This window comes from Saccostrea echinata, unplaced genomic scaffold (assembly GCF_033153115.1).
Source record: "Saccostrea echinata isolate AGI-Se365-2 ecotype Australia unplaced genomic scaffold, CSIRO_AGI_Sech_v1 ptg000007l, whole genome shotgun sequence".
In the NCBI taxonomy this organism is placed as follows: Eukaryota; Metazoa; Mollusca; class Bivalvia; order Ostreida; family Ostreidae; genus Saccostrea; species Saccostrea echinata.
This window is the reverse complement of record NW_026889756.1, coordinates 3,980,502-4,007,977: the sequence shown is the minus strand read 5'-3', so window position 1 is coordinate 4,007,977 and position 27,476 is coordinate 3,980,502. Positions and strand designations below refer to the sequence as shown.

General features: G+C 32.8%; 2 protein-coding genes across 2 annotated transcripts; both read right to left on the bottom strand.

Moving 5' to 3' along the window:
• Positions 1-1,999: 1,999 nt before the first annotated feature.
• On the bottom strand, positions 2,000-6,145 carry LOC133180650 (uncharacterized). The gene is made up of 7 exons (XM_061315122.1): positions 6,107-6,145; positions 4,422-4,529; positions 3,971-4,032; positions 3,628-3,748; positions 3,011-3,075; positions 2,377-2,457; positions 2,000-2,159 (listed from the first exon to the last, which is right to left on the bottom strand). The coding sequence occupies exons 1-7, from the start codon at positions 6,143-6,145 to the stop codon at positions 2,024-2,026; spliced, it is 612 nt and encodes a 203-aa protein (XP_061171106.1). The 3' UTR covers positions 2,000-2,023.
• Positions 6,146-18,377: 12,232 nt separating this feature from the next.
• LOC133180649 (uncharacterized) lies at positions 18,378-27,470 on the bottom strand. The gene is made up of 3 exons (XM_061315120.1): positions 27,414-27,470; positions 23,761-23,868; positions 18,378-19,469 (listed from the first exon to the last, which is right to left on the bottom strand). The coding sequence occupies exons 1-3, from the start codon at positions 27,468-27,470 to the stop codon at positions 18,378-18,380; spliced, it is 1,257 nt and encodes a 418-aa protein (XP_061171104.1).
• Between the last annotated feature and the right edge of the window lie 6 nt (positions 27,471-27,476).

The window sequence follows — 27,476 nt, the reverse complement described above, 5'->3', positions numbered from 1 at the left end:
TAACCATGAGTAATAAGTATCACAGATTACAGAAAAGACAGGGAATTATGAAGTTTTAGTTCCCTGTCACGTGACGTACTGTCTAGAATCAATCAGATAACTTATTTTAGCATATTATAATGAGGTTTAAAGTGATCCATTCCCGTCCTACGAAATAGAATTTTCGAATTGGACATTTTCTATTTCTTTCTTTCACTTCAATATGTTACAAGTGAATCCCTCAAAACTGCACTGTTCTAGCTTTTCTTTCTCTTTTTTTCTTTTTCTTTCTCAATTGCGAGCTTAAATGAAACAACATTACCCAGTCACTGTTTAACAAAACCAAGTCACTGTTTAACAAAACCCAGTCACTGAACAACATAACCCAGTCACTGTAAAACAAAACCCAGTCACTGTACAACAAAACCCAGTCACTCGGAAACCTAACCCAGTCACAGTTCAACATAACCCAGTCTCTCAACAGCATAACCCAGTCACTGAAAAATATAACCCAGTTACTGAGAACCAAATCCCAGTCCCTGAATAACATAACCCAGTCACTGAAAATCATTACCCAGTCACCGAGCAACATAACCCAGTCTCTCAACAACATAACCCAGAGAGAAACATAACCCAGTCACTATACAACATAACCCTGTCACTGAGAGACATAACTTAGTTTCTGAACAACATTTACCCAGTCACAGAGAAACATAATCCAGTCACTCAACAACAAAGCCTAGTCACAGAGATATATAACCCAGTCACTGAAAAATATTACCCAGTCACTGAACAACATAACTCAGTCTCCAAGCAACATAAACCAGTCCCTGTGCAACATAACCTAGTCACAGGGGAACATAACCCAGTCACTGAGAAACATAACCCAGTTACTGTACAACAAAACCCATCATTGGGAAACATAACCCAGTCACAGTTCAACATAACCTAGTCACAGAGAAACATAACCTAGTCACGGAACAACAAAACCCAGTCACTGTTCAACATAACCCAGTCACTGTTCAACATAACCCAGTCACTGAGGAACATAACCCAGTCACTGAGCAACATAACACAGTCACTGTTTAACATAACCCAGTCAATATACAACATAACCCAGTCACTGAGGAACATAACCCAGTCACTGAGGAACATAACCCAGTCACTGTTTAACATAACCCAGTCACTGAGGAACATAACCCAGTCACTGAGGAACATAACCTAGTCACTGAGGAACATAACACAGTCACTGAACAACATAACCCAGTCACTGAGAAACATAACCCAAGCATTGAATATGAATTATATGCATAATTTGGTCTCCATATATAAGGCATATATACAAAAGTGGTAAGGAAAATAATTTATTTGACACAATCATTATTTGGAACATAAACTTATGTTAAGCCTTTTTCTAGAGCTCTGCTCCCAATTTTTATACAAATTGGGTTTAGTCACTGAGGAACTTAAAGATAAAAATAACGTAGATCAATTAATCCTAGGGGAAAAATGGCCACACAATATTAAGACCATACAAATGTATTACAGGTACTATTTAAGAAATAATGCATGGCTGCACAAGTGTTCCTTTTAAATTACACCCAAATCCAATGGTATGAATTCTGCATGTGAAATTTATTTCACTTGTCAGAAAAACAAAACTTTAATAGATTATTTTCAAAGTCAAATTACATCAAATTTTATCAAATTCTTCCTACATTTAAACTAATGTTTCTAGTAGGAATTAATGATAAAACAGCTTGGTCTGGTGTGGATTTGATTTGAATGAAATCACAATTATTAGAGTTTATGAGTTCATCTAGAGTAACCAACTACAATTGATCAGCCCTGACAGAGTCCATTTTACATTATAACAATATTTCATCAGATGGTGATATATAATAACTGTAAAGAATCTGCAAACAAATATTGTTCAACATGTCATATAGCAATTGATGTAGAACATCTTTTGCAATGCTTTCACAATCAAAATATTTCAATATATATCAAATTTGCAAACTCAATCAACCGGAACATAAATTTGTTATTTCAATGGATAGAGAAGTTCTTCAGCTTCTCTATATGTTATGTTCTTGACAACAGAAGCGATAATGATTCTTGCTTCTACAAGCAATACATCCTTAAAGTATCCAACTCCTTCATTCAATCTCTGTCCTGTCCTAAAAGAGAATGAAAATAATTAAGAATAAAGTTGTCTATGGAGATGAATCAAATCAAGAAAAAATCAGACGTGAATTATGATTAAATTATGGATATGAAGAGACATATGGTTTACTTTAAAAGTTAACAATTTAGTTACAAAAATAACCCCTGACTGACATTACACAATATGCCTCTCCATTTTCTTCAACAAGGATGAATAAAAAAATATCATACTCATCTTCCAGTGTTGCCATAAGCTTTCCATTATTGCAGTTTTTCAAACTAAGGTAATATCCTGGAGGACTGAAGAGACCACTAAAATCAACAAATTTTTTTATTAAAAAAGTACAATGAAGAATGCTGAACATGACTTAGTCGTCTTTAATTTGTTGAAAAGGGGGAGTGGAATTAGCTTGGTGCCAAATGTGTGCTTCTTTTATTTGATATTTACAAGCAAAACAAAATTTTCACAACTTTTGGTATCTGCCCTATATAATCTTTATAAGAAGAATATTATGTGTGAATGAAATTTTCCCCTACAAACAGTCTCGCTAATATGCAAAAATAAAGTTATCACCAAAAAAAAAATTTTTACAGTACATACAATATTCTTTAATGGGTACATTATGTCTATCTCTTGAAATCAATCCTTAGTAAGCAGATGTACTGATGATGTATGTCTAGAAATTTATTTATAAATCTTAGTCGGACTTATATGAAGTCTTGATGACAATTTACTTCACTCCAAGAGTTAAATATTCACAAAGCTCTAAAGGTGACAGGTTAAGATTCATCTTCCGTGGTAAGTTTATATAGCTATATAATATAGAATAGCAAATTAAATTGAGGTATTGAGGTATAAACTTACATGATTGTTTTTGGTTTAAACAAGCCAAATTCTTCTAAAACAAGAGCACTCATTTCAGCCCATCTCTATTGGGAGGGAAAAAATAGGCAAATAAACTTGTTTTCTTCTCTAACACACACACACACACCCTCACCCACACACTCACTCATATATATATACAGTCAAACCTCGTTATCTCCAACTCAATGGGACCGAGAATAAACTTCGAGATATCTGAGGGTTCGAGATATTGGGGGTAAAATACTTAAAATATTAAGTGCTTGGGACTTCCAAATCACACTTCGACATATCCATAAGATTCGAGATATCCGTGTTCGAGATACTGAAGTTCAACTGTATATATGTATATATATATATATATATATATATATATATATATATATATATATATATATATATATATATATATATATATATATATATATATATATATATATATATATATATATATATATATATCATGAGTAGAGAAAGACTTTGTTCAATAAAAAAGAAAACAATCATGTTATAAATCCATAACAACACCTGCACATGAGCAAGAATATGCAGGACTAGCCTTGTAAAATATATTGTATGCTTATACATTAAAATCTACAGAGAGTACATATGGATGTTACCTCTTTATGAAAAAGTTTATTTCTTTCTTCCATTCCTTTCACAGAGTTATTCATCACATTATGGTCGGTCAAGTCATTCCTGTCAATCCATCGCAGATATCTCCAGTGTGGTTCATAACACCTGTAAAAGGAATATTATAACACTCGACCAAGTTAATTTAATTTTAACCAGTTGTTACGGTACATCTTGTAAACCAAAGTGCATGAAACAGTGTTAAACTGTGAAAGACATACCAATTAAAATCTCTTTAATTTCCAATAAATGGAATATCATTTTATTGCCCATAAATTTAATGAAGACAATTTAAAAGTAAATAGGCTGCTTTCAATGTTTATTATTTACCTCTTATCACCCTCTTCTAATTCCAATATTTCCTTCAGCTTTGTTTTGATGTCTTTTGCAAACTGTTAAAATTTTTAAATAATTATAGGCAATTTTTCTCCTGAAAATCTCTCTGCCATAAACAGGTAGTGTTATAGAACTATTACTAATCACTTAGAGCAGGCTATACTATCCCCTTTTTAACTATAATCTTCATTGTTGAGCTTTTATATATATATCATGCTGTTTATATATCTAAACATCAATTCTTAATAAATTTCTCTAACTTGACCTGAAGATTGAGTCAGTTTCAGAAAGTGTTGATATGGATTCAGAAAACTGATCAGAAAGTCAGATCACACCATATGATTGTGTGAAATAAACAGTAAAATTGAGTGATAAATAAGACAGAATTAAATTCTGAACCCAGGGCTGTTAGATAACCATGCATGCAACAGATACTAAAAATTACCATCGTTGCTATATTATAGCCTTGTATGTTTCCTGTTCCCTTGTTTTTGGGAAGATCCATCCTTGGCCATTCGCACAAGATGTTAACCAGTTTCATGGACTGTTCAGTCTATAAACAAAAAATGTTAATTTTTCATGAACAATAGACAAACCTTATTGTTATACTTTTATGTTAAGTCAAATTTGATTGGTTTAAAAACATTTGTTAAAAAGTACTGCTACCCTACGGCATGTGTAAACTATGCCCTCCACGTAACATTACATAGCAACGGTGACATTGCATGACGACAGGTAACAGTGCAAAATTGGGCAGAATGTATGCCCGTACGGTTTACTGTGGGTTCTTTTTTTTTAAATGCTTTATTCTAAATAGATTTGGTATAACAAAGGAAAATATTTAAATTTTTAAGGTTATCCCTTGAAAACCATTACTGCCTGGTGTCCATCATGATATCTTTAAACTATTTACATTATAAAAACTAGAGGCCCATTGACCACAACACTCACCTGAGTAACTTTGGCCCTGCTGTTTTTCACCAGAATTTCCCCAGTGTTATAACTATTGTGGCCACACCCTACCCCCAGGAGTATGATTTTAACAATTTGTAATCTTCACTACTCCAGGATGCTTCCACATAAATTTCAGCATATCTGGCCCAGTGGTTCTTGAAAAGGAGATCTCCAAGGATTTTTTCATATATATTTCAATGTAAAAATTTTATTCCTATTGTGGCCCAACTCTATCCCCGGGGATCATGATTTTAACAATTTAGAATCTACACTACTCCAGCATGATTCCACATGAGTTTAAGCTTTTCTGGCCCAGTGGTTCTTAAGCAGAAGATTTTTTAATGACCCCATCCTATTTTTGCCTTTTCTTGATTATCTCCCCTTGTAAGAGGGTTTGCCCCTTATTTTAACAATTTAATTTCCCCTTCACCAAAGGATGCTTTGTACCAACTTTGGTTAAAATTGGCCCAGTGGTTCTTGAGAAGAAGATGAAAATGTGAAAAATTAACAGACGGACGACGGGTGATCAGAAGAGCTCACTTGAGCTTTCAGCTCAGTTGAGCTAATAATACGTTTTTAGGGTAACATGTGAAATTGTTATCCCTTGAAAACCATTGATGACCTCAGCTTTGCATCAGTCAGCAATGGTTTTCACAGGATATCAATTTAATGTGTTACCCTAAAACATCATAACAATGTTTTATTTTTATAATGTAAATAGTTTAAAAATAGTATGATGGACACCAGAAGAATTTGTTTCATAAGAAATGCTCATAGGAATATTAAATGGGTCAGGTACTTTGAACAAATACATAAAAAAGTTTCTAAGTTCAACTTCTCATGACAACTTTTCTGGAGAGTAAGTTGAGAAGCTTTTAAAATGTTTACAACACCCAAAACACCAACAACACAGACAATGGACAAATTTCAATCACATAAGCTCAACTGAGCCTAGAATGGGGATGGTTACCTTCCTATTACTTGTTCGACCCGCGAGGTTTCAACATAAATCCATGTTCGACACAAGTGGTTTCGTTCTGAAGCAATTAATTAACACTTGCAACAGTTTCACATTTTGTTTTTGTTTACATAGGATTTTTTTTATCGACAATGCATATTTTAATTATTAATTTAAAAGCTATTATGTTATCAATATACAGCTACCCATGTACTTACCTGTGAGCAGGTCAAAACCACTTGATAGGTCGTAACCATGCAGGTCAAACACGGAATCAAAATGTAACCACCCGACACCATGAGTCTATGGTTCAGGTGAGCTTAAAATGGTTACAATAATGAGAAGATTCAAGAAATTATTTTGCTAAAGTTGCATTTAAAAAAAAATATCGCAACAAGACCATACCAACATCCTTTCCAAATTGTTTGGAACTTTTTAAACAACGGAACCTAGAGGAAGTTGCATAATCATACTCCTGTAACAACTTGTCCAATTTTGTGGAAGATGTCACATACCCAGATAGTGATGTTGATCTTACATCGAACAGATCTTTCCAAGTGTCACTATGTATAAGAAAAAATAATAATAATAAAAAAAAAAACTGTTAACACTCGACTAAATTTGGCAAACTCTCTCTTTGAATCCGGTTATTATCAGTGATTATATCTTTACAAAACTTTATCCAGGTGTTGAGAATTTCTTGAATACCGCATATTCACTATATCATAATTATCTTCATACAACATTCCTACCTTGTTTCTTCATCCATTTCATACAGTTGCTGAGATGAAAGGATAACGGCATTCAATACCTCGAACTTTCCTTACTTGGATTTCCCGCCTCAATGTCACGAAAAATACAATGGGTTCGGTGTTAAAGCAAATTGTACATTTGAAAACCATACCGGAAATAATTTTCCTGGAATCCGTGACTGGGTTATGTTATAGACTCTACCCACCAAAAGCGACCGTGATGCAAAAAGGAGGCAAAGTGAGTGAGTTTGTACTGTTGGTCAATATTTCTTAGTAGATAACAGGCGTCACGCTAATAACTAAATAAGATTTATATAATATTTCTTGATAAAGTGGACAAGCCCTGTTCTCCGATGTGTTGAAATCTATATTTGTTATTGTTTGACACAAAAGTTTAAGCATTTTTTTTTTTTTTATAATTTTTACGATCATAGAGTTCGGCAGTTATATTTTGACTAACATAAAATATACGGATGTGACAGTTTGACAGAAAACAATGTCAAACCTTAACTTCAGAAGCACAATGATTCGATTATGTAACAGAGAAATTTTAAGGACATATTTTTTGCTGTTTTGGTTATAAAAACTCATTTATTTTCTTTTCAGATACCATGCTACCAGCTCCTTATTGATTTTCTTGGCTGATTGTCTGTTATGATTTGACCATTGTCAATCTGTGCTGATACCATTTTTTTTCTTATTATGTTATTAAAGATAAAATTTTATCAGTAAACTTCAGTTGTATGTTAACTGGTTGATGAAGAACAAGTAATAAAATTCCTAAATAAAAATTACAAAACTGTAGAGAGTTAAAATGTAACTAACATGAAAAATACCGTAACGGATTTTATAATGTAACATCCATCACAGTGCTTAAAATTCATGAAAATACTTTCAATAGTTTTAATTAGTATTAACAGAATGTTTGGATGGAGGTATTTAACTTCATTGCATGTATGAAATCATGCGTATTCTGAAGAAAACTTACGAAAAGCTTTAAAAATCATCGTCAATGTAACCTCCGTAACTAGCAAACTTTAGTTTGTCACTGAAATACATGGAGATAACGAACAGTATTCAAGCTCAAAAGTCCATTATACAATACAAAATAGGAGCAGAGCAAACACGGACCTCCAAACATCAGAGGTGGGATCAGGTGCCATGGAGGAGTGAGCATCCCCTGCCGACCGGTCACACCCGCCCTGTGCTCCTTGTCATGATCGGGAAATAACGGAAAAATCCGTCCACAATTCAGTGTGTAAATAATGGCCTAACAATTAGTATGAAAAACGTCAGTCAGCATTTGACTCAATGATAAATTGTATTTGCTGACAAGGTCATTGTATCGACCATAGAACTTACGAAATGATGACTTTAAACGAGACAGCTGATATTCTTGATTCATCAACTTATTTGTCAATAATTTACCTCGTTTTAGAAATTGTACATACGTAGAGCATGCTCTTGCGTATCGAATTAACTGAGAGATATATACCCCGTATGCAGGTGATGAAGGTATATTGCTGCACAAGTAAGGGAAGTTGACGATTGAAAAGTTAAAAGTCATCACGTTTATCATAAAGCTTGGTTGTTAGATTACCATTAACGTCTTTTTCAAGTAAAATATCCAAATATGAAACAGATGTGTCAGACTCTGTGGTATCTTTTATCTCAAGTTCACCAGGATATATCGTATCGACATAAGAATGAAAATAGCCATTGTTAATTGACAATACGTCGTCGATATATCTAAATGTCGAGTTGAACGCCACAGCAAGTGTTTTCTTCTTTTCACGTACGAGATTTTGGACAAATTCTGCTTCATATGAATACAATTTCTAAAATCTATTTTTGTCAAAAAGTCAAATTAAACATCCGTTTATTATGCAGGATAAAAAATAGTTAAAGGAAGAAGTAATGTACCTTATTCTGCTTTTTTAAAATGAAAAACTAGTTTTATTTCCTCATTTAGTGAAAAAACACCGAAAACACGATTTCTTTGCAGAAAGTAAGAACGATGAAAATGCTATAGCAGGAGAATTTGAGGTCACCTCCGTCACGATTAATTGTGCCTTATTTATTTTACAGATAGGTCATAAAAAGCTGTCTAATTCATTCCAAGTGAAAGCATGGTCTGATTCATGCATGTGGTGGTTTTTTTAACGTTCCGAGAAGGGCGAAAATACCCTCAAAATTCGCATTATCTGTGTCAACATAACGCCCGTCACTTTTTGATCAACTATATTTGGATGCAGTTTTCTTAAAAAATAAAAACGCAACTATCTTTTCTTTATGAATTCATGAAGGAAGGTATAAATATAGATGCTTTTAACTAGAAAAATTGTAAAAATATTGACACATTTTTTTTTCACTGTGACGGCCGTTATTATTTACAAATAGCTGATCCTTGCGCAGGACTATACGCGATTTCACGGATAATACCCGATTTCGAGTATTCTCTCCAATCTGTTATGAAGCAAAATCGGTATGTCTTACTGGATGTAAAGGGTTAAGGACTGCTTAGTACATAGTGAAAGACTAAATATGATGCAAGCAATTTGTCTCTTGTTTTTATTTTTTAACAGCAATGGTAGAAAAAAATTATTGAATGCAAACTATTAACGAAATAGCATCCTTTTGATTTTTTGCAAATTACCATAGTTATCATGGGAACAAGTTAATTCATTTAATTCCGAGGAGAATCTAAATAGAATAGGGTAGGATTTTTCACCTCAGCACAAGGTGAAATACGAACAAACTACATTTTATTAAAGCTGTTTATAGAAAGAAAACAGTAATTTTTTTTTTCTTTTCATATTTATTTATTTATTTGATAAAATACACAACTAAAGCAATGAAAAAGTATGAGCAAGTTATTATTTTGGTGATACAGTTGAAGAGTGACTCTTGGAGGAATTACATCCACAAAGATGAACTATGAAGTTGACGCTAATAGACATCACTTCAAATGCATCAAACAAACATTCAGTGATACTGACTCCGAACGCAACAAGTGAAACTGCATCAGAAGACTCTTGTTGTAGCAGCTGATACGACGTGATTAATAAAAGGGAATTTATTGTTGCATCCATTATTTTGTACACCAGTATAATAATATAATGTACAGTCTCACTCAAATGATTTTTGAACTCTTGTTCTGCACGTTCTTTTGAAAATTTATCCCATATTTCCTTCTCTATTGTCCAGTCTTTATTGATTTTCCAATATTCTTTCATTCCTATCTCAGGAATTTTAATGACTACATATATATAAATAGAAAGGCATAAAGAGTAAAAGTTAAACAGCAAGCCCACAACAATCAATGCATAATTTGTGACAGGGCCAAGGGTGAAAATATTTTCACGTTTTAGTGCAAAGAATGAAGAAAGTTCAATTGTGCCAAAAATAGCTCCAATTATGGATCGTGGGAAAAATACGTATTTAAAAACTATGTAACGGTACATATCTCGCACTCTCTTTAAAGCGTCTTCCTGATTAAAAACATTTATCTCCATTTCGGAACAGATTTTCGATATTTTGCTGATTTCCACTGTAATCCTTCCATCAAGATCCTTTAATTTCTTTTTTAAATCTTCATATGTTGCACAGTAATTACTCATTCGCTTCTCTAAATAAGCACCGAATCCACATGCACAACAGTCCTTAGAGCACATACATGTACACCACGCACAAGGAAAACTAAATAACGAACCACAAAACACGCTTGACATTCCTTTATGGTATTCAAGACCAGTTTTTGCAGGAATACAATACATTTCTATGAAAATAATTACTAAGGAAATTAAGTCACTTACGAAACAATCGCTCATTTTCTCCAACTATTTCCACAGTTTACGCTGTAAACGTACGAAAATATAACCTTGATGGAATACGTCAACCTGATTCCTCGATTATATGTTAATTCATATACAAAGCGGAATATATATATATATATATATATATATATATTATCCAAGATAATAAGAACAAGAGATAGGTTTATACTATTCAAACACATTCATTCGTTATTTAAACTTTTAACCTTTTTTAAAGTCTTTTGTCATGCATGATAAAAACATTTGTTCAATCATTTTTATGAGAACTTTGGAAAAAAAAAGATCTTCTTAATTTAAGCAATTAGGTACATATCTGAGTGATTTATATTATCCAATTAAGTATGAAATACAATGTCATCTTATCTTCAAAGACTTGGTATTTGAAAAAATAATCATTAATTTGTGTAATGCTTTAAAACTAACAATTTCATGTAATTATATTAGTCTGCTGGTACATAAATCAATGATATAATCTTTTAACATCAAACATACAGTCACGAGTATTCGATTATTATCTAGTTAAAGTTTCATGGAGGTGAACAAACTAAAAGAATCTTCAGATTATCTCCAAGGCAAATAAGGCGATTTTTTTTGTTTGATTCAAAAAAATAATCATTAGCATTTCGGTCTGATTTTGCATAATTTTGCAACTCTGCAATAGCTACGGAAGCGTATAAGTGCGATTTTGACACTTTTTATTTTTTAATTTCTACACTTTAATCCGTAAATTTTACACTTTAATCTGTAAATTTTACACTTTAATCTGTAAAATTTACAGATTAAAGTGTAAATTTTACACATAATCTGTAAATTTTACACTTAAATCTGTAAGTTTTACACTTTAATCTGTAAAATTTACACTTCAATTTGTAAATTTTACACATTAATCTGTAAATTTTACACTTTAATCTGAAAGAAAACCGTATACAATCAAACGGTCGTTTCATGGCGTTATACCTATGACATTTGAAATATAGCATAAAACTGAGATGTTCACAAGTGTTTGCATGAAAGTTTATATATGTATATATGATAAGTAAGGATGGGCGAATTGCTCATGGGCCTCGTAATTTCCCCCAACAAAATATCGGGAATCTACTTTCAATCCAGTATATTTCTTTAGTACTATAGTAAAGAGCGACACACAGTAAAAAATATATATCTCAAATATTTTTGTCTTCTCATTTGCAGTTCAGATTGATATTGCAAGTTTATGGGACTATGATCATGATATAAAATATAATAAGATTATACGGTCATTTTAGAAAGTAACAATAAAGAAGATATGTGTGTTTGATTTGTTCTTCTTTCACTGAATTCATAATTCTTTTAAATATTCTATAAAAGTCTCACTTATATCAGTCATACGAGATTGCTTATTATTTGTATTATATCCATACATATAATATCTAACAAGTAATTATTTTCCACATTTATTGTTTAATAATTGATTGATTGATTGATTGTATGTTGTTTTACGTCCCATTCGAAATTTTTTATAAGAAATCAAAATTAAATTTTATCATGGTCTGTTGGCTTTAAAGTATGTTACTTAAGATGTGTGGCGTTGCCAAATTGATTATGTGAATTAAACAGATTAAAGTGTAAATTTTACAGATTAAAGTGTAAAATTTACAGATTAAAGTGTAAAATTTACAGATTAAAGTGTAAAATTTACAGTTTAAAGTTTAAATTTTACAGATTAAAGTGTAAATTTTACAGATAAAAGTGTAAATTTTACAGATTGATGTGTAAATCTTACAGATTAATGTGTACAATTTTCAGATTAAAGTCAGTGTAGTTTAAAGTGTAAATTTTACAGATTAAAGTGTAAATTGTACAGATTAATGTGTAAATTTTACAGATTTATCGGTAAGATTAACAGATTAAAGTGTAAATTGTGCAGATTAATGTGAATAATTTACAGATTAAAGTGTAAAATTTACAGATTAATGTGTAAATTTTACAGATTAAAGTGTAAAATTTACAGATTAAAGTGTAAATTTTACAGATTAATGTGTAAAATTTACAGATTAAAGTGTGGAAAATGAAAAATTATAAAAGTGTCCAAGTGGCACTAATACGCTTCCGTAAATAGCAGAATTGAACAAAATTAGACTATTAAATGTTTATCTCATTCCTAATGGAAAATGCACAATGTTTTACACAGTAATGATTTTATGCACGACAAATTAAGTGCCAATTTCTCAATAATCTCAGTAGCAACCAGGCATCGTTATCGAAGATAACTGAAAAGCAGTTTTCTAAAAAGTAGGTGTTGGTTTTATTAGAGGATCGCTAAGTGTATGTGTATCAGTAACGATCCTCTGTTAAACTAATGTCCAATTAACTGTATCTCACTATTATTCTCACTGACTAAGTAGTGTATGGCGGCGCCGCGAGAATTCCACCAACGGCATCGAAAGCAACTTTTTTGACTTTATTAGATGGCCGAGCGGCCTAGCGTTCCTGAACTGCCAGGAGACAGGTTCCGTACCCGGGTTGGAGCGGAAGAATGTATCATCATAAAGCGAATTTTTCTGTGTGCTCTCTCTTTCTCTCTGTCTATATATATACCTTTATATATATATATATATATATATATATATATATATATATATATATATATATATATATATATATATATATATATATATATATATATATATATATATATATATATATATATATATATATATATATATATATATATATATATGCTCATACAAATTATATATAATTCGTTTGAACAATTCAGTTTTCGTCTTAACGAATTAGATATTTGTTAACTGTTTGGCTCCCCATTCATTATTGTATTGCAGGGCCTGCCCTGTATCTGGGGCCTAAGCCTTTATTGTATTGCAGGACATACTCTTTGTGTTTTGTGGCCAATCCACTGTTGTATACATAGTTTTCAATAGACACGATCTTAGCTAGAGTTATTTCCCGTTGGTCGCCATATTGGAGTTCAACAAGCCCAGATTGCTTTATTATTCAACCAGTTTAAACTTGTCATACTTGGAAATGAGGATAAGACAACACAGTTTTTCTTACAAATATATGTTAACAAAAGCTTCTTTTATTTCCTTACTTGAGTAATCTAAAAAAAATTACCCTTATGTTTCTGCCATATATGCTTAAAATTGGTTGCTCAAAGAGGAAACTTCACTGTTTGACCTTCAAGATAGCGGCCAAGGAAAATAACTGGAAGGAAAAATACATTATTAATATACTAAAACAATCTATTGAAGGGTCTTCTCTCTGTGTTGGCGGTCATTTCTTTGCCAGAGACATAAATAACACTGATAATCACTCATCCAATAGTTTGTTTCTCTGGATCTTTACAGCTTTGCCACATTAAAATTCCTTAACCATATTCTTTGTTAGCTCACTTGAGCCGAAGGCTCAAGTGAGTGTTTTTCTGATCAAAGAGTGTCCGGTGTCCGTCTGTCGTCTGTAGTCCGTAAAATTTTCACATTTTCGACTTCTTCTCGAGAACCACTGGGCCAATTTCAACAAACATGCCACAAAGCATCCTTGGGTAAAAGGGATTTAAGTTTGTTCACAGGAAGTGCCGCGCCCTCTTTCAAGGGGAGATAATTAATAACGATTCTCTGTAACCACTTAAACTTCTTTGCCACGCATGGTCACCGATTTTGATGAAACTTTGCCCATTATTACAACTTGACACCAGAAACATATATCAAACAAAATTTCGTTGCTATGTGTCTTGGTTGCCATGGTAACAGCCAGAAAAGTTGAAAAAATTGAGATTTTCCGCTACTTTGAATCTTTATTAAGCCTTAATAAAGACTAAGAAAAACAAACAAACCATTCTCACAAAAACATGACACCTTGTTGCCATTTATACTTTAAAGAAACTATTTAGAATTTATCTCGAAGTAAGTGGTAACCATGGGTACATTTGGAATACATTTTAGATGCTGAAAAACGCTCAATATTAACAAATGATAGATGTTACATGATCAAACTCAATCAACAACTTAAGAAAAACAATAAAAAAATACTTGACCTTATGTAATTAGGTATTGGCAATATTATTCTAAAAATAACTTTCATGGTTGCCATGGTAACACAGTGTTACCATGCAAAATCTGTTGCTATGATTGGGTTAATGCTACTATCTTGAGGAAAAACAATGAAATTCATGACTGGCACATATACATCCTTAGGACCTTGCAACACCAACAAATTGGGATTAATTGTTTTTCTGCAGTGTAACCATGGAAACTACGAACTAGTTGTTTAAAGTGATATATTTTTTGCTGCTTTAGGAATTTACTTACTTTTTAATCGAGAAACATATTATTTGACTAACCTTGAATAGTACTTATCTGGTAGAACTAAAGTTGAATATCATATTTTTATAAAGTTTGTTGAAAAATACAACACTGTTGCTATGGTTACCAAGAAGTGAAAACGTTCAATTTTGTTAATTTCATATCAATATTAAACCCTATGTGCCAGCTTTTTGCATCCAGTTAGAGATTGGGTGGTAGTCAAAATTGAAAGTCAGGTTAGTTATTCATAAATATCAATCATAAAAGTTTTGGGAATCTACATACAAGGGTACGTATCCAAGGAAATATATTTTTCACATTTCTGAGCATATTTTTTTCGGCTAATTTCCAAAGCAGCGCTCTATTTAAAGAATTAAATTTGAAATTTTTGAAATGTGAAAATTAGGGTCACACCAAAGCCTTTAAAAATTAATCATCAGTTATATAGAAATATGTTTTTTAAAAAGATAGGATAAGATTGAAACACTAAGAGAACAAATTAAAAATCCCTTCGTGGTATTAAAACCATGGCAACCATTGCCAACCCATCAGAAGTATCATATTTCGTCCTTGGCATATGTTTCAAGAATCTTTTGTCTATTATTTGCTTGCTTTTCAACCTATAATTGTTTTTATTCTTATGTGTGTGACTTTTTAAAATTAAATGAACAGAATTGTTACTTTTGAATACTTTGTTTCCATAGTAACATATATAATAGTTGGTTTACCAAACATGTTCATCAAATATTTAAGACACCAAACCTTCAACTTTCATTTTAATGAAATTTGCAGAAACAAGGTGTTGTAATCTGAAGTTATTTTATCCGAGAGAATTTTTGGAAATTCCTTTCCGGTGCCAAGTTACGGACCATTTTCTGAATTTAAAAAGACATTTTGTCCACGGATAATCTCAAGAAAGGTAAAAGATATCAATGTGAAACTTTCAAGGATAATAGATCGTGAAAAATACTAGCCGGGACGTGACTTTTTGTTCGTCGTCATTACTTCCGGTCGTTACCAGATGCGAATTTAAAAAGTTAATTTTTTAAAACTTTTTTGATTTTCAATATTTTTCTTCAATAGTAGTAGTGTTAATAGAGGAACTTCTGAAAAATGCTTAATGTGTAATTTGTTTTCAAATTGATAAATCTAAACTCTAGGTATTCGCATTTTAAAATTTGAAGCAGGTCCAAAATGGCGGCTGTCTTCGCAAATTCCGACGAGTAGGTCGGCACTCGGAGCTCCTCGGGCTGCTCGTTCCTCGCACACTAACCTCGGACGTCAATGGTGTTCTACTATATTGCTGATACAATTATGTGATCTTATTTGAAATTCCTCCAAATGTTATACCTTTGAAGTCTGAGTTACTTTGAAGCACGCCCAACACTATGTTTTGCTTTCAAAGACTACTTACATGATGTTGTGATCAAAACCAATATCCAAGGAAGAATTAGACAAGTGAAAAAAAATGTTTGAAGAACTTAATGCAGAGTAAAATATGAAATGAGTTACAAGGCAGTTTCCGGCGGAGAAATGTAATCGATTTGATGCATATTTCTCCACCAATCACTTCCGAGGTTTGTATTGAGCGTAGCGGAGTCAGTCGAGGATTGCCGATTGGCAGGTTGGAGTTTACGGAGACAGCCGAGCGTCTTGTTGAACGAAACTACCATAAGGATCAATGAAATATGAAGGAATATGAAGGAATTGTTGGATCTTTCAGATTACAACCTCCAAATGCAATAAAATGAGTAATTTGTACCATACATACAATAATATATATGAGAATGGAGACCATTCAATAGAACATACATTTCAAAGAAAAGGTGCGAGGATTAACTTGTGACGTAATGTATCCTGACTCTTCTTTCATAGTAGAAAAATAGTCTGATGCAGAAGTGCAGAAAAAGATTACATGGACACGTTTGTATGAAATACAGGTATATGGAATGGCATGGAATGAAAAGTTGAATACACAAAGAATTAAGGAAATAAACAGTATCATCAGTTCAACAGTAAAAGATTATTTGTTATTGTTTAAACTCAAGTAACGAATTCCGATGTGAATCTGCTTGCACAAAATTTGGCTAGCTAGCTCTCATTCTATAATTCCGCACTATATATATATATATATATATATATATATATATATATATATATATATATATATATATATATATATATATATATATATATATATATATATATATAACTTTTAACCTCCCTGACGCTTGTTACTTCAGGCAATGATACAAAGTAAACATCGATGATGGTTGGTAAAATTGCGCTGGTGTAGTGGCTTCCATATTGAATTTTCACGAAGGCGATCTGGGTTTAATCCCGAGTTTGTTTGCTTAAATTTACGTTTTCAACTTTATAAATGATGTTGAGTGATTTTTTTTTGCTAGAGATGATAGAACATGATTTCTAGATTGGCGAAGGGACCTTTTCATGTGTCGTCGTTACTTCCGGTCGCTTCCGAAAGCGAATTTAAAAAAATCGATTTTTCTAACTTAAATATTTTTCTGTAATATTTATATAGTTAAGAGAGTCTCTTTTCAAAATACTAAATATATGATTTGTTTTCGAATTGATAAATCCAAACTCTTGATATTCGTCATTTTCACTTTGAAGTGGGGGTTGTAATGGCGTAATGGTTAACACGCTGGATTTTCACGCTGACGATGAAGCTGCTTACTTATGCATCTATATATCTTATCACCTGCATATTGGGTGAATATCTCTCAGTTGATTCAAAATCATATTCTTGATATTGATATTCCTGTTTGGTCAACTTGTTTGTCATTAACTTATCTCGTTTTAGAAATTGTTCATACGTAGAGCATGCTCTTGCATATCGAATCATCTGAGAGATATACACTTCATATGCAGGTGATAAGGGTATTGCTGCACAAGGAAGGGAAGTTGACGATTGAAAAGTTAAAGTCATTACATTTATCATAAAGGTTACCTTTAAAGTCTTTTTCTAGTAAAATATCCAAATATGAAACAGATGTATCAGACTCTGTGGTATCTTTTGTCTCGATATATCGAGTCCACATATGAATGGAAGTATTGGTAATTGATAATACGTCGTCGATATATCTAAATGTTGAGTTGAAGGCCACAGCAAGTATTTCCTAACTCTCTCTATTCAAAATTTATATGTGTGTGTATATACATGTGTGTATATATATGGACTATTTCTTAGAAAAATAGCTTTTATGAAAATGATCTCATTGGAATCAGGTACGATTATAAAAATAGGCATTGAAATGGTTGGATCTAATAACACTCAACAGAAATACATGTAGCTTTGATATAAAGATAGCCTCTGTAATGAATAATTTTGTAAATTCTGTATAATTTGAAGTTCATTTTTTCTTTTAAATTGTTAAAATAATGAAGTTTTTATTTCTTTTGCTCACGTATCACTCCAATTTTGAAAGATAACAGTACTGTGACAGTCTTATATTACATTCGAGTCAATGTTACAAATATGATCGCTTACTAATATCGGGCTGCCAAAAGTAAAATATAATACCACAGAAACAAGGTAATGACCACTTAGCAATATTTTAATAGTTAATACAAAAGTATTCAACTGAGATATTTGTACAGAGTGAGTGTAGAACTCCCTCTAGATCCGATCAATATATTCTGTTGATCATCAACACATACGACATAATGATCTGATGGAATCTGATTAGGTGTTCGAAGGCTGGTGAGGAAATGTCCGTCTTGATCCAACAGGTGAACGCTGAAGAAGAACGTAATCCCATAATTGCGATCAGTAAACGAATTGCACACCAAAATATGTCCCAAATCATCCGTGCAAATTCCATGAGGAGAAAATCCAGGCTGAGAGTGGTGACCCGAGTAAGTGAATCGAAACTGCCTTAATCTGGTCACAACTACGACTTTATTTGCAGTAAGATCTGAAACACAAATATCGCCATTGATGTTTTCTGAGATATAGTAAATACTCTTGTATAAATCCCCTCCTTCATTATTCTTCTGGATATCCTGGAGCTTCTTCCCTTCCTTGCTATACCTGGTAATTTTCCATTCATTGGTCCTATACATTTCCACTAATATGTCATTATTGTAAGAAGAGGAGATAGCAAATGGTATCCAGAATGACCATGGAAGCCAGTCACTTGTGGAGATTAGTCGAATTAGAGACTGTTTATAAGTAATTGTTTTTCCATTGCTTAATTCACCGAATTGTTTTGATATCTCATCTACGTTGATCTTGCCTCTTGTGAACACCGGTATAATTGGTTCAACAATGTCAGGTAGCAGATCAAGTTCTATCAATGACAGATCCTTACTTAAAACAATTAAATCACTCGGACAACTTGAAGACAATTTACTGTTGTATTTGTTGATTAACTCTTTCAGATTGTTCAAGTGGAGTTCTGCTTTAACTTCTTGGTTTTTCATATCATCCAATTCAGACTTTTCCATTTTATCCAGCTTGGCATAGTTATCATCCAATATAGCATTAATTTCTGCACTTATTTCATCAGCGCTCTTTTTCATAGATAATCTCAAATTAGCAAATCCAGTTTTCAATTTTTCCAGATTTTCTCTTTGTATTGACAATCTTTTCTCGGACTGAAAAAGATCAATGTTCTCGATTTTGTTAAGTTTCTTCTGAACTGCATTGACACTCTCATTGTAAACTTCCTCAAAATCAATAACTTTGTTACCATTATGATCAGTTGCAAAACACAAGAAACAAAGTGGTAAATTGCAGTCACTGCAGAAAAAATCTTTGATTTTTTGGGGATGGACAGTACAGTTCTCTACCGGTATTTCTTTACGCCTCTTCTGATAGACAACAACTTCGTGTTGATGTTGTTTTTTCAAGATGAATATCTCTGCATGGCTTACACATTCTCATGTGACATGTATTGCAGCAGTACTAGTAATTGAATGTTCTTGTACATTCTGGGTCAATATGTAGGCCACAAGTATGACATCTGAATATTACACTTCCCGATGATTTCCTTAAAAAAGAATCTTTTTATTATTTTCTTTGAGTTAAAATTCCTTTTTATTACATTTTCAACAGTGAAATACTGTGATTTATTTATTGAATAAAAGTGATATTCTCTCACAGTGTGAAAGGATACCAAAAGGATATTCTCTCGCAGTGTGAAAGGATATCAAATTAAGTAAAAAATAATTTCTGGCCTGTCATAAGATAGATATAATAACTAAGCATCTTGATAGAGGTAAAACTGCAAATTTCTTCTCAAATATGTTGCAAAATCCATGCTATGTAATGTTTTCAATCACACAACTGCTAAGCTATGACGTCTCAACCGCTCAACTATGACGTCAAGCCTATGACATTGTGTTAAGAAAAGACTGAGGCAAAGGGAAAATCAAAGAAAATGTAATAAACAGAAAATTCAATGTTTTGTAGATGAATATGGAATTTATTTCACTCGTGAAAATATAAAAAAATCCTGTCCCACTCGTGAAATAAATTCCATATTCATCTATAAAACATTGAATATCCTCTATTTACATATCTCCTGTTTTTAGTACAACAAATATTTAGAAAGAAAACATAGTTACCCGTTCCTACTGACTTCACGTTTACAAATCTTGTGGCTTCAACACTTTGGAATCAGTCATTGCCTGATAAAAATATGTGATAAAATGTCATTTCATATACAATCTTCTTTATATAGAAACACACGCCTCTGATTGGAAAATCACCTACAAATGATAACATATCCTGCGTAAACGATAACTGCGTAATTCAGGGACACAGACTAAAATTTAAATGAGTCGGTATAAATTATCTTCTTGATAAGTTTCTCGTCAAGCACTGTGAAATAAACCAGTACATGTATTCCTTTCACAAAGTGTGTCTTGTCTTTAAACACTGATTATTTCAGAAAGATTTTAGCAATTAATGTACCTCTTTTTCAAACTGCAACATACACGGACTTTCTAGATTAGGACAAGAAACCTCATGCTTGGGTGTCAATATTTGAGGTATCTTAATGCAAAGCTTTTCTATGCCTAGAAAGATAAAATAAAAAAGAACCATATTGTAGTCTTGTGGAGTTATCATAAAAAGCCGTTATTCTTGACTTTATTTAAAGTTCAAATCTGCACTGGGAAATCAATTTTCATGCTGATGAGAATGGCGTGCAGATAAGAACAAGATGCAGTGAAATAATTTTCATTACTTAGAACATGTAGTTAACCTGAACCAAAAAATTGTCAGTCAAATTAAGACATTACAAGTATATTTTTATGTAAAAATAGAAAATAAGATATTCAAAAATATATATTTCTTAGACACAAATCAATCAAGGAAAATTATTTCAGATTTTTCCACATAAACGTGGAAAGACCTCTTCATTTGCCTCTGTATATCATTTTTTTCTTCATGACATGTTGAGTTCACAGACATAATGGAAAGTTATGTAGTTCAACGATAATCGTCGTCCAAAACTTTTGAAAATTTGCAAATTTAACCCAGCGTCTACGCACTTTGACCCCTTTTGCAGTAATTGCTTTCTGTGCTATAAACCTTGTTATCGCTACTCAAATGAATATAGCCACTAAACTTCAATGATCTCCTCTATTCAATTATATGACTTTTCAAACTATTTAGTGCACAAAAAAATATATCGACCTCTTTTATTAGTTATTGCCCCTTAAAGTTTTTAACTTCTATGTGAATAAAAAAGAGTAAAAGCGACAAATCATAGAGACTTATCTCTGACCACGTATTGTTTCTAGCATGATAAATGTTGTTGTCGTTTCTCCTTTGAACCGTACACCGTAGATACATTTAAACTTCACCGATATCTTCAGAATCTCAAGGCAACTGTAAGCCATTGAAATGAGTTTGACTTTCTTAAAGTTTATTGATCACAAAATGATCGTATAGATATAGTTCTGTCCGTTGAGCAATGAACCCAAACGGCACCACCATCTAATCAAAGTATACCCAAGATTGTAACACTTATGGGCTAAGTCCCCATCTCATCACCACAGGAGATCTAGCCCTAAGCTCTCTAAATCTACTGAAACGTTTCCAATTCTATTGCTCATTCTTAAATATCTTAATAGTTACTTTGCATTTCCTCTCAAATTTTATTACTTGGTATCGAAGGGTTTGATTGGTCTATTCCGATCAAGTCCATTACAAAACAATTCACAAAAGTATAGTTCATTGTACCAACACCAAAATAAAATAGATAACGAACAGTAATCAGGCTCAAAAGTCCACTGAAACAGTACAAATTGTGAGCAGAGCAAACATGGACCTCTGAAAGCATGAGTGGTTGGATCAGGTGCAATGGAGGTGTAAGCATCCTCTGTTGACCAGTCAAACCCAATGTGATCAGGTAAACGGAAAAATCTGTGGTCAATTCAGTGTGAAAATAATGGCTTACAAATTGTATGAAGACGTTAGTCAACATTCGACCTAACGACATATTGCATTTGCTAACAATGTCATTGTATCGACCAGACTTTGCGAGATGTTGATATTAAACGAGACTGTTGATATCCTTGTATCATCAACTTGTTTACAAGTAGCCTGCCTTGTTTAAAAAATTGTTCGTACGAAAAACTTGCTCTTTCATAAAGAATTATCTGGAAGACACAAAGAGCATATGTAGGTGATGATGGTATATTGCTACATAGATAAGGGAAGTTGAGGATAGAAAAGTTGAAGTCATCACATTTATAAAAAAAGTTCAGTTGATAGTTTGCCATCAATGTCTCCCTCTCTAGGAAAATTTCAAAATACGAAGCAGATATGTTACACTCTTGTATTTCGAGTTCACTGGGATATATCGAATCAACATATGAATGAAAATAATTACTGTTAATTTATGAAATGTCATCGATATATCTAAATGTCGAATTGAAGGACAGAGTAAGAGACTTTTTCTTTTCATGTAGAAGATTTTGAATAAATTCTGCTTCATAGGAATACAAAAACAGGTCTACCTATAATGGGGCGCAATTTTTACCCGTACTTATTCCATCAAATTGTTGGAAATCCTGGTATCCAAGGACTGTCAATGAGGATAAGGAGCTGCGATGCAGAGCTCCTTTTGTGATGGGTTGTGAACTGAATCCTTAAATATAAAATCATGGATATACCTTGAGGGTTGTGTCATTTTGGAGTTCATTGATTAACAGACAGAACTACAGGGACATGTGTAAGCGGCAATGTAATGGTAAGGCAGCAAATAAAAAGAAACATGAATATCCCCTGAGGGTGATTTGACCTATACGCTGGAAGACCTCTCTCTTACATGTAGCTCTTATCCGCTGACTTTTTGGAAATTGTGGATATTCAATTCTTTTGGCTTCAGTGTTTGGAAAATATTAAAATTTTTGTATATAAAGACTACTTTGGTTTACTCTGAGATTTAGTGGAATATATTCTGAATATATGTATACATTCCTATCCTTTTCAATCACCTTCTGAACAACGCAACACATTTTACTGTAAAGCTAATAAATATATATTTCTAAATAGCCGATTGATTGACATGTCGACGTGTGTTTCGGTTAAGGATAGAAAAAATAAAAATGAATACCGAATTTTAAAGCCAACAAAAAGCTGTATATGACATCAATATCATATGAAAATTTTCACAGCGATAGTTTTTTCTAATCATTCAATCTCAGTGTAACACATAAATAAAATTAAAAAAAAAACAAAAACTTACAACTTTGGACTTCATCTACATTCAGACCGATGAAATTGCGCAAGCATCAAACAACAACTGTTACCTTGAAAAACTATCTGCTTCATTAATTTTTATCCTTGAAATAAACATAATTATATGAATATTCAAATACTTGTAACTTTTTGACAAATTGCATATATTTTAAATAGCTTTATCAAGCTATATAGCTAAATCAAGAGACTGTGCTAAACCTGCCCATGAAGACAGCTATAGAATATTATATAAGATATAAATACCTGTTCATGTTGTTCATCCGTCTGTGCAGGTTCCTCATTATCTTCCCCTGTGTCTTCTCCTTCCTTAGTCAACTCTGCTTCTCGGCCTCTCTCAAAGTCGAGAATAATCTGCATACAACCAAAAGCAGTAAGGATTATACTCATCTAATATTCTTTAAAAAATTATTCTGTGCAAGTATTATTTTATATTTCGTATTTCTTTTATGACCGATTAGCTAGGGGTGTCCACATTGAGGCTTGAACCTACAACCCATAGCTTAAAATCCAATGCTCTACCGACTGAGCTAAAGGGTTAACCCACTACGCAGCTAGGTTAAGGACGCCCATGAAATATACGCCTTTATATATTCAGGGGAAATTAATACAATTTTATTTTTTTTTAAGAGCACTAGTTTTGATAAATGTGAGTTGTGGTGTTTGCATTTGTATATATCGGGTCTCTACTGAGTTCGGCCAAAGTGACATCGCTTACATCAGCTGTTTGTCACTTGACAGGTTTAAAATTGGACCATATATATGTACTACTTCAAAGATCGTAAAAGTTCAACGATATACGGGCATCTTTCCGCTATAAAATTTATTTTGTTTTCTTTGAGACAAATCCCTTAACCCGAAAAGTGCTGGGAGCAACTTCCTCATGCTCGAGAATTGTTAAAAATTTAACTGTCTTTCTATAAACTCAAGATAAAAATGGCATACGCATTGGAATAATGTTAGATTACGGAATAAATAAACAATGCACAACCAGCTCCCAGCACTTTTCAGAATAGTAGGAATAATAGCTACACGTGTTTAAAAATTGAGAATTTATAGTGAAGCGGATATCGTTGAACTTTGGATATTTTCGAGGGGCTGGACCCCTCATTCTAGCACGTTACTGTACAAATGTGCTCCCTACGGCTTTATTTAAAGCCTACACATTATCAGTTTAGTTTGATAATAAAATGTGGATTAATATATTTCAGAATATGTCTCTCTTTTGGTCTGACTACGCATGTTTTGTATTTATTTTTATTTTTACAAGCTACGATAAAAGCTTGATCCACGCCTCAAGTACAGAGAAACTGCGTGTCAAACTAAGAAATGACGTCATCTCAGTAAGTAGAGCGAGATAAAGCCGGCTTTCATTCTGCATACACTAAGAGCTATTATGGCAAGATAAGTTGCACATCCATTTATCTTTATAATATTTGAGAAACGAGAGTGTTTAGTGTGTTTCAAAAGGAAAATATAGTATTTATTCATCGTGATTCATTTGTATTGTTTTAACGTGACGTCATAATAGCTTTCCCGAACCTCTGCATTGGCTGACGTGTTTATGGGAGTCCTTAACCTTGCTGCGTACGTAGTGTTAGTAGGAGTGTAGCTTCACTATTTATAACACATAGTCACTTTAAACTCTGTTACACTTTCAATGCGCAGTTGTTTATTTATTTACTCATTAGTGGTGCAGAACTCTCTATACCCAAATAAAAGTCATTGTAAATTCCATTTAAGTGTATGATGAAATATATGGAGATAACGAACAGTATTCAAGCTCAAAAGTCCATTAAACATTACAAAATAGGTGCAGAGCAAACACAGACCTCTAAAACATCAGAGGTGGGATCAGGTGCCATGGAGGAGTGAGCATCCCCTGCCGACCGGTCACACCCGCCGTGTGCTCCTTGTCATGAAAAGGAATAACGGCAAAAATCCGTCCACAATACAGTGTGTAAATAATGGCCTAACAATTAGTATGAAAAACGTCAGTCAGCATTTGACTCAATGATAAATTGTATTTGCTGACAAGGTCGTTGTATAGTCCATAGAACTTACGAAATGATGTCTTTATACGAGACTGCTGATATTCTTGTTTCATCAACTTGTTTGTCAATAATTTACTTCATTTTAGAAATTGTACATACGTAGAGCATGCTCTTGCATATCGAATCAACTGAGAGATATAAACCCCGTTTGCTGGTGATGAAGGTATATTGCTGCATAAATAAGGGAAGATGACGATTGAAAAGTTAAAGTCATCACGTTTATCATAAAGCTTGGTTGCTAGATTACCATTAACGTCTTTTTCAAGTAAAATATCCAAATATGAAACAGATGTGTCAGACTCTGTAGTATCTTTTATTTCAAGCTCACTGGGATATATCGTACTGACATAAGAATGGAAATAACCGTTGTTAATTGACAATACGTCGTAGATATATCTCAATGTCAAGTTGAAGGCCACAGCAAGTGTTTTCTTCTTTTCACGTATAAGACTTTGGACAAATTTTGCTTCATATGAATACAAAAAAGGTCTGCTAATAACGGGGCGCAATTGGTACCAATGGGAATACCAATAGATTGTTGGAAGACCTGGTCTCCAAAAACCACATAGAAATTGTCAATCAGAAACTCAAGCAACTTTTTAATGTCAACTTCAGGGTATTTGTGTGTACAATCAGAATGTTTTTTTAACAAAATAATTTTGCAAATGACCAATGACAAGGTAAGTAAATTTACGAGTTCCAATTTTATTGAAAAAACAGCTTTCAATATCAAAAAGCCTGGATTGTAATTTATCGTGGGGAATGGTTGTGTATAAAGTTGAAAAGTCATGTTTTTAAGCTGTTGATTTTTGTAAAATCTTGTGATTTCAAATTTTCCAAAAGTACCTTGGAATTTTTAAATATCCACATCTGATTTACACCACTTCTCAAATATATTGTTGCACAGTACTCTTGAAGTTTCTCCTTCACTACTGTTAATATCTTAGTGAGGAGTAAAGAAAAAGGCTTGGTGAACATTTACTGGAACCGGCTATATATCTTTGTAAGGATTTTTATGAAGTTTCGGAATCCAATATAGATAGGGTAATTCAAATTCATTTTGGTTGTTTGGAATATTAAAAATATTCAAAACTGACATAGGATTTTGAAGAATTTCTTCCTTAGAAAGAGAACTATGAGTATAAGTTGGATTACCACTTGTAGAATTAAATCCAAGTTCCCCTAAAATACATTTAATATAATGAGCCTTATACACAAAGACAATGTTGTTAACTGCTTTATCAGCAGATACCAGTACGTACTGATCATGTAATCTATCTAATTCTTTTTTCACTTCTGGATTATTGAAAACCGAAGGATAGATGGTTCTCATATTACCCCACAATCTTTTAATGCGCGATTTTAACATACATCTGATACATTTAATCCATTCTGACAAAGTGTCAGTGTCTTGTTTTTCATGTCTGGCCATCGAATGGCGTAATCCTCTACAGAATCCATAATGTTTATGAAATTCCGACGCCAGTTGAAGGATCGGGGTTCCCTATATTTAGGACCTTTTAAAATTAGTGGTCTAAGGTCCTCATTATTAACTATATTTACGTCACCAGTAATAACGTGTCCAGCAGGTTTATAGTTATAGGGTGAAGAAAAACATGAACACGATATAATTTGGTACAACTCTTTACTATGCAGCTATACCAATTTTTCACAAGTAGTGCATTGTCCTTATAAACAAAACCATTAGTAAAAGACACACGAGCTGGTTGGTCCCTGTTCGAATTTCCTCCACACTTGTTTGAGAATTAAGACGTAGGTTATATCATTAATTTATTATATAAACTAAATATTTGATTAGGAAAAATAAAAAAAAATTACATATACCCTTTGAGTCTCTCTCTTCTGATAGGCGCGTCCTAGTTTCTTTGGGGTACTGGTCATCATTGG